Source organism: Arvicola amphibius, unplaced genomic scaffold (genome assembly GCF_903992535.2).
Source record: "Arvicola amphibius unplaced genomic scaffold, mArvAmp1.2, whole genome shotgun sequence".
Classification (NCBI taxonomy): Eukaryota; Metazoa; Chordata; class Mammalia; order Rodentia; family Cricetidae; genus Arvicola; species Arvicola amphibius.
Window position 1 is genome coordinate 54,263 of NW_024582357.1, and position 8,408 is coordinate 62,670.

General features: G+C 39.7%; 1 protein-coding gene across 1 annotated transcript; it reads left to right on the forward strand.

The window, feature by feature from the left end:
* Positions 1-6,031: 6,031 nt before the first annotated feature.
* On the forward strand, positions 6,032-6,976 carry LOC119805920 (olfactory receptor 11H7-like). Its single transcript, XM_038317694.1, has one exon. It carries the CDS (start codon positions 6,032-6,034, stop codon positions 6,974-6,976), a length of 945 nt encoding a protein of 314 aa, XP_038173622.1.
* The last annotated feature ends 1,432 nt before the right edge of the window (positions 6,977-8,408 follow it).

Consider the following 8,408-nt stretch of genomic DNA (forward strand, 5'->3'; position numbering starts at 1 on the left):
TCCATCACTGAGTGAAGAGATGCCTGGCATTTCCAAGAGTATCTGGCAGGAGTGTTCAGCGGGCATGGTTATCTGAGGTTAATATTCTTTTAATTCCAAGTTTTATACTAAAAATTGAAAGCCGTACTCATTTTTTCTCTTTCACTACTGAGATTTAATTAGCTGAGGAACAGAGCGCAGACATTTCTGATCTTAACAGAGGTGCCCGGACTCTGTAAGTCATACATTGTGTGCCTGTATCCCAACGAAGAGCCACGTGTTGTTTCTCTTTGAACTTATTCCAGCCTCAAACATGGCAAGTTTTTCTTAAATCCTCACATAACAATCAAACACTTCCGATCCTCTTTTATGCCACATCTTTCGCAGCGCATTAGCACAATTGTTAGGAGAATGGACTGTCGCGACAAAAGACGTTACAGTCCGACTCTGCAAGGACCATCACGCCAGAAACTCCAATTGCTTTGTACTGTAAGATCTAAAGCTAGCCTCCTCTTCAGAATGTTGTGCTGACTCTGAGACAGTCACACCCCTCCTGACTCCGTATTCTGCTATTTTCTGGTTTGCCAAAAATAAATAAATAAATAAATAATAACAGTTGATAAATACTCCCCTGAATTGTACAAGATGGGAGGCAGGGACCGCTGACAGACATGATAAATGGTTCGTCGAACTTGGCTCCTTTCTCTTCTACTTCAAAGGCTGCACTCGGGTTTTCCGTCTCTCCATCTTCTGCAGGCAGATCTGTAGTTCGCTGGATGTTTGCCCTTGGCCCCTCTCTTTCTTTCGTTTGCACTTTTTTGTCTGATGATTTGTCTTTCCCAGGACTTTTCTCGGCTTGGTGCCCCGCTCCCCCTTAGCCACCAATGGTCGCCTCGCAGAGCAGTGCTTGGGGCTCTGCCTTCTTCTCTCCATCAGCGCTGGCCCACTCGGGTAATGTGGCCAGGGTGCAGGGTGGGAGGTACAGGAGATGCTGAACCGTCACGGAGCTGCACTGTCTAGCTACCACAACACCAACTACTGCAGCTGCTACAATTAGACTTGCAATCCACCAGACTGAAGCTTGCCTTTCAGTGGAAAACAGGCCCTTCAGAACAACACTAAGGGTCAGGGAATGGCTCAGTGGGAAAAGACGACTGCTGGTAAACCTGACAACCTGAATTTGAACCCAATTGATCCCTGGGATCCATATGGTTAAAGGAGCGGATCAGCTCCCACAAGTGTCATCTGACTTCTATATCACACCTTGACATGTGGGTGCACACATGCATATATATATATATATGTATATATACATATATATGCATATACATGCATATATATGCATGTTGTAGTGCAGAATATACTGAATATATATATATATTTAACAAAAAATAAAAACTTATTAAAAGAATAAAAGAATGATAATGGTCTCCATCTGTTGCAAAGGGAAGTTTCAGTAAATCTCAACCCTCACTGCACTGGAACCCTCTATGTAGACCAGGCTAGCCTCACACACACAGATCCACCTGCATCTGCCTTCCGAGAGTTGGGATTAAAGGCGTGAGCCACCATACTCAGCCTCCACATTTGATTTTTAAAATAAAAGTTTTAAGATATTGTGGTTGCTGAGGATATGGCTGAGTTAGTAAGCACTTGCATAACATGCATGAAGTTCTAGGTTCAAACCCCAGCACCACAGAATCCAGGTGTGGTGCCATATACCTGTGCTTCTGTCAGCAGAGAGGTACGGACAAAAACATCAGATATTCACTCAGTCACCCACAGGTACGTGGGGAATCAAGATCCTGTCTCAAAACAAAATTCCCTGCCACAGCAATGACATAATCCTATCTTCAAAGTGATCTGAGATTGGAGGGTCAGCCTTGAGAGAGTCCCCTCCCACCACTGTCCCTGCCTCTCCACAAAAGGTACCTCCAGCTGTATCCTGTGCTTTGTGTCCTCATGTGTCAAGTGCACCAGGGTGTCCCGTGTCCCCTGTACACAGCGCTCATGCGATTGACCCAAACTGAGGAGGTGAATCAAGAGCTAAACATAACTGTCTGTATAAGAACAGATATTTAGAATGTAGTTAGGGATTATACTGGCTTAGTAAAGTGGTGATTGCAGGCTCTTCTCTAATATCCATGAATTCACTAGCCCTGGGAGTTGGCTATGTTTCCAATAAAAGTATGATCTTTCTCTTGTTGAGTAGGTCTGAAGCACAATTAGAGAGCTGTTGGGTACCAACAAGGTATGTCTCCCACTTACTGCACCCTTTGAGTAATTGTACCATGTTGGTTGTCACCATTCATGGGCATCAGAGCTAGTGGGACTGTTGGTTGCTTTCTTCTTTTGGAAGCTTCCATGAAACCTTCTGGTTCTACAAGTAGCTAACAGATGCTGAGAGCAGAAGAAACAGTGTTCCCCAAGGAAAAATGCATCAGTTAATTATATAAAATCAAATGATTATCCTAAAATCACACATAAACTTATCTATATAGACTGATTAGATTGTGTTTATGTATGTAGTAGTGTGTGTGCATATGTGTAACAACAATTAATGGAAAATGAAGCCTTATATTTAGGAATAAAAAAGGGGGTAGATATAAAAGGTTTGAAGGGATAACAGGGAAGGAACAAATGATAAAACCTTAAAAACTAAAAGACACAAATTTTTGAAAATAAAATACAATAAAAAAAGGATTAAAATGAAGATGGTCTAATTGGGCATCTATGTATCTCATGACAAGTTTCAAGAGGCTTTGGGATCTGTGGCATATTATCTTCAATAATCCCTGTAGATCAATTTATCAAAAACATTAATGAAACCCCATGACAAGAACCAAAAAGAGATCCCCAAGGACAACATGAGAAATAATAGGTTCATTTGAACAGAGAGTGGAGGAATATCAACAGTGGACAACATAGGGAGCAAACTGGGACCAACACATGATCTTTACACCGTGAGAAACAGAACACCACACTGTTGTAGTGCAGAAGAAACAGAATCAGTAATGTATGAGGTGCTTATGCACAGCCTCCATGCTTGATCCGGGAAAGGAGGGAAGCTCTGTGGCCTTATACAGACTCCAGAATGACCTCATGCCTGACAGGCATTGATGCTGTTGTGCATGACAGGTGAGCCTGCTTACTAATACATCTCTTCATTCAATCTGCTCAAGGGGCTGTCAAAGAATATCAGTTTGTCCTTCTGCTCAAAACAAAAGAAAAAGAATTATTCAGAATGTTTAGATCACCATGGAATTTACCCACTCCAAAGCCAATGTGCGAAACAGGAACAAAGTTGTGCACAGGTCTTCCCCTCAAGGAGGTGGCTTAGACAGCAGGAAGCTAAGGCTTTCAACAGTATTGTGCAGAATATTGAGGGAATGGCTCTGTCCACTGAGAGGAAAACCAATGGGAATCAGTATTTGATGCTATTGTATTTCTTTCTTAGTTATAGCTTTATCAGTTGCATTGTCCAATAGGAAAGGCTCTGAGTGCGGTGGTGCATGCACTGGATACACAGGATACGCTATGATGTACTGCATGCATTGGATGTAATATGTTGTACCGATACACTATGATGTAATGGATGCCCTATAATGCACTGGTACAGCAAGCATTGGAGGAACAAAAGGCTTCTTGAGTTTGACACTAGTCTGAGCTATAAAGGGAAGCCTTGGAAATAGAGACCACTTCCTTGAGGGGAGAAGGAAAAAGAGGAAGAAACTGAGGATGAGGAGAAGGAAGAGAAGACACTTGTGGCAGTAAGATCAAATCGGTGTTGGTGCAAAAAGCTTTCCCTTGCATGCTTTCCACTGCATTCTATGTGAATTCTGAATCTTCATCAACACTGATTTTAAATGTCAACAAAGTAATCTATAACTGACACACATGCAGCTCAGACTTATATATTTTGACTTGGGATCAAAATCTATGACTCTGAGTTCAAAGCCATTGTTGTTGCTGCTTCATTCTAGGTAAAGGAACTATTAGAATTCTGTTGAGAAGAGGTTTCTCAATGGAAAGCAACAGAATGTTGGTTGCTTCTGTAGTGGGGAGCCATTCTTTCTTGTTGTCTTACCAAAATGAGCCTCAATATAGGTTAGTTTACTTCTTAACAATCTTAGTTTTAAAAGCTGAAAATTTCTTCATCCTCATCACTTTCTCCTGGTCTTCATAGCCTCTTGTCAAACACCAGGGAAGCACAGTTGGCACCATTCACTTGGGTTCTCACTAATCTGCTGCTCCTGTTACAGCTAAACCATCTCAAGTTTATTAACCTCATCTGATAGCATTTCTGCAATAGCCTGATTCTGCTTTCTTACAGTCATGAGTACTATAAATGCCACATATACCATTTCTATAAAAAAGTATACCTCAAATTTTGTTCTTACTAATTAAAAAATTAAAAATATTTTATTTAGACAGGCATGATTCTCATGACTGTATCTACCACTCAGAAAGCTAAGACAAGAAGACTGAAGGTTCCAAAGATTGCCTAGGAGATTACATAGCAAGTTTCAGGCCAGCCAGTACTGTACATAATAAAACCCTAGCTGCAAAAAGTAATTTTACAAGATTCTATTTATATCCTACTGCTATAGTTGTGCTCTTTCTCTATGCTCTGCCTCTTTTGCTTTTTCTTTCTTCTTCTTTTCAGTTATTTTTCCTTTGCTTTTCTTTATTTGTATAGCACAGGTAATGAAAGCCAGGGTCTCTCACACACACGATAGACAAATACTTTGCTGCATCCTCAGCTTGAGCCTTAAAACTATTTTTCCTTGGAACTATGACAGAAGAGGAAGAACACTAAAAGGAGGATGAACTGAAAAGGGGAAGTGGAATTCACAGAGCTCCAGTAATAGCCTGAGTATAAGTCAGATAATAATAACCCTGCTGTTCTGTACAATCAGCATGTGATCATAAAAAAAGAAGGCAAACATATCTGTGATTACAATGTTCTGGAGAGGGGGAAATTTTATTTAGAAATTTTATTTTTGTACCTTTTAAAATATTAAACATATTTTAAGTGAAGTAAGCTAGTCTGAATAATGAACTTTAGGGGAAGTTCTGAAACTAATAAGTGCCTTAGGGGGAAATCTCATAAATGTTCCCATACACATTCATGCATTATGTCCATTTTTAATACAGATTTTTTAGTTGTTTTTTTTGAAACAATATTTCTCTGTGTAGCTTTAGCTGTGTTGGAACGCGTTCTGTAGACCAGGCTAGCCTCAAACTCCCATAGATCCACCTGCCTCCACATCCCTGAGTGCTGAGATAAAAGGTGTGTGCCACCACCACCCAGAAACACAACACTTTCAAATGTATAAGAAGCATGATAAATTGCCATGTGGAGTAGAGTGAAAAATAATAAGGGTTTAATTTCTAAAAACAAAGAATAAATTATAAAATTATAAATTAGCTATTATAATACAAATATCTTTAAATAGAAAAAGCAAACTGCATAAGAATTGTTTATGATTATTGATTTCTTTCTCTTGTTACTATTTAACATACTCAAAAATGAATTCTCCTTTGGAAGGAGCTTCAAAAACCTGAATAGTATCATTATGAAGCCTTAAAATAAAACAAACTCTACTGACAACAATGGCGTGCAGTCCTCACATTGAGAGGTGATGGCACTTTGGTTGCCTCTGAACAGCATTCAGTGAGAAACAAGGCAGCATAAATCAAACATTTCTACCATTGTTTAAATATTCTTATTTGATTGTTTGTACCTGTTTCTCTGGTGCTGGGGATCAATCCCAGGGTTTTTGCTAAGAACATGATATATCACTAAACTAACAAGAATTAAATTTAATTGATCTTCCTCTATTGCCACAGAAAACTCACAAAGCTTAGAATTCATCTTGGAAGCTGAAGAACACACTCAGAAACAGGACAGGATCAGTTCAAGGCTTATTTTTAACCATCCAATATATTTGCCTTCATGAGTCAAACCCTTAGTCCCAGAAAAGCTTCAAGATGTCTCACCAACAAAGAAATTCCTCATTATCTATCTTCTTCCCACAGGCTGCTGCTCATGAATCAGTCACAGGCATCTACAGTGACATATTTTGTCTTGCTGGGCTTTCCTGGTCCCTGGAAGATTCAAATCACACTTTTCTCACTGATCCTGCTGGTCTACATGATAACCTTGACCGGGAATATGGCCATCATTTGTGCAGTGAGGTGGAACCACCAACTCCACACCCCTATGTATGTGTTCCTGGCCAACTTCTCCTTCCTAGAAATCTGGTATGTGAACTCCACAGTCCCCAACATGCTGGTCAACTTTCTTTCCAAAACTAAGATTATGTCCTTCTCTGGTTGCTTTACTCAGTTCTACTTCTTCTTTTCCCTGGGAACAACAGAATGTTTCTTCCTCTGTGCGATGGCATATGATCGGTATCTAGCTATCTGCTACCCACTGCATTATCCTTGCATCATGACCAGGAAATTCTGCAGTACCCTGGTTTTCCTCTGTTGGATCTTTGGTTTCTGCGGGCATTTGATTCCCATTTCTTTCATTTCTCAGTTGTCATTCTGTGGTCCCAACATCATTGATCATTTTCTATGTGATGTGGACCCACTGATGGCACTGTCCTGTACACCCACACCCGTCATAAGGCATGTATTCCATTCTATAAGTACTCTTTTCATAGTCCTCACAAGTGTGTACATCCTTGGATCCTATACCCTGGTGCTCAGAGCTGTTCTTCGGGTTCCCTCTTCAGATGGACAACAAAAGGCCTTCTCAACCTGTGGATCCCACCTGCTGGTAGTGTCTCTGTTCTATGGAACCATAATGGTGATGTATGTGAGTCCCACATCTGGCAACTCAGTTGCTATGCATAAAATTATCACACTGATATACTCTGTGGTGACACCAGCTTTAAACCCTTTTATCTATAGCCTCCGTAACAAGGACATGAAATATGCTCTCTGTCGGGTCTTCTGTGGGAAGAGGGTTATGCAAAACTTATAAATAGGGTTTCTATACCGAACTGTGGGAAAACAAATGCTTCCTAAGGAATCTTTACATATGTGACACATCCTCACACAAACACAGATATACATAAATCAAAATAAAAATGGATCTTGTTGCTTTATTCTGGGTAGGGCAAAATACTACATACCTTTAATCTCAGCACCTGGGAGGCAAAGGGAGGTACAACTCCCTCTAGGGAGTTCAAGGCCAGCTGGAAATGGATAGTGAAACCACATCTCAAAAGAACAACAAAAAATTCTAAGGCTGGGTAAATAGCTCTGCTGGTGCAAAGTGGAGCCAGCCCGAGTCTAAAAACAAATCAACATGTTATACAAAGGATGGAGTCAGAGAAGTGGCCTGAGCACTTTGGAGGAGCCCAGAAGATTATGAGTGAGTCCCAGACATTGCACATTGAGTGATTTACACTATTGCAGTTTGGTTTTGCTTTGTCAAGATTGTGATTGTGCCCTGGCTCTTCCCTCTTGAAGGAAGAAAGTATTCACTTTTTTTTATTTTATGGGATCCCACAATTAAAAGACTGAATTTTTAAGGATATTTTAGATTTTAAAAGAAACTTTGGATTTTTAAAGAGAATGAATTTTAAAGAGTTTGAATTTATGAAGACCATGGGAATTTTAATGTTTTATATTGTGATATTTATATTAATTGTTTTAAAATCCATACTACTACGTGTACTATGGTCCTATAGTACCTGTACTTTGTGTATTATGATACTATGCCTGTAGTGTGATGCCTGCCCTTGCGACTGTTCACAATACTGGAATTAGGCTGGAGATTTAAAAACACATGCACACAGAGAGACACGAGGACACCGAGGACACTGGTCATTCTTTAAAGAAGAAACAGACCTCAATCTCAAAGACAGACACTACCTCAGAGTAAAGGGTTGGGAAAAGGTTTTTTAATCAAACAGACCTAAGGAGCAAGCAGGTGTAGCTATCCTAATTTCTAACAAAATTGATTTCAAACTAAAATCAATCAGAAGAGATAGAGAAGGACACTTTATACTCAAAACAGGAACAATTTATCAGGAGTAAGTCTTAATCCTGAATATCTATGCCCCAAATATTAAAGTACCCACATATGTAAAAGAAACATTACTAGAACTCAAAGCATACATCAAACCCCACACTCTAAGAGTAGGAGATTTCAACACTCCTCTCTCACCAATGGACAGGTCAATCAGAGAGAAACTTAACAGAGAAATATAAGAACTAATAGTTGTAATGAACCAAATGGACTTAACAGACATCTATAGAACATTCCACCCAAACAGAAAAGAATATACCTTCTTCTCAGCATCGCATGTAACCTTCTCAAAAATTGATCAAATAATTGGTAACAAAGCAAACATCCATATATACAAAGAAATTGTAATAACCACCTGTGTACTATTGGATCACCATGG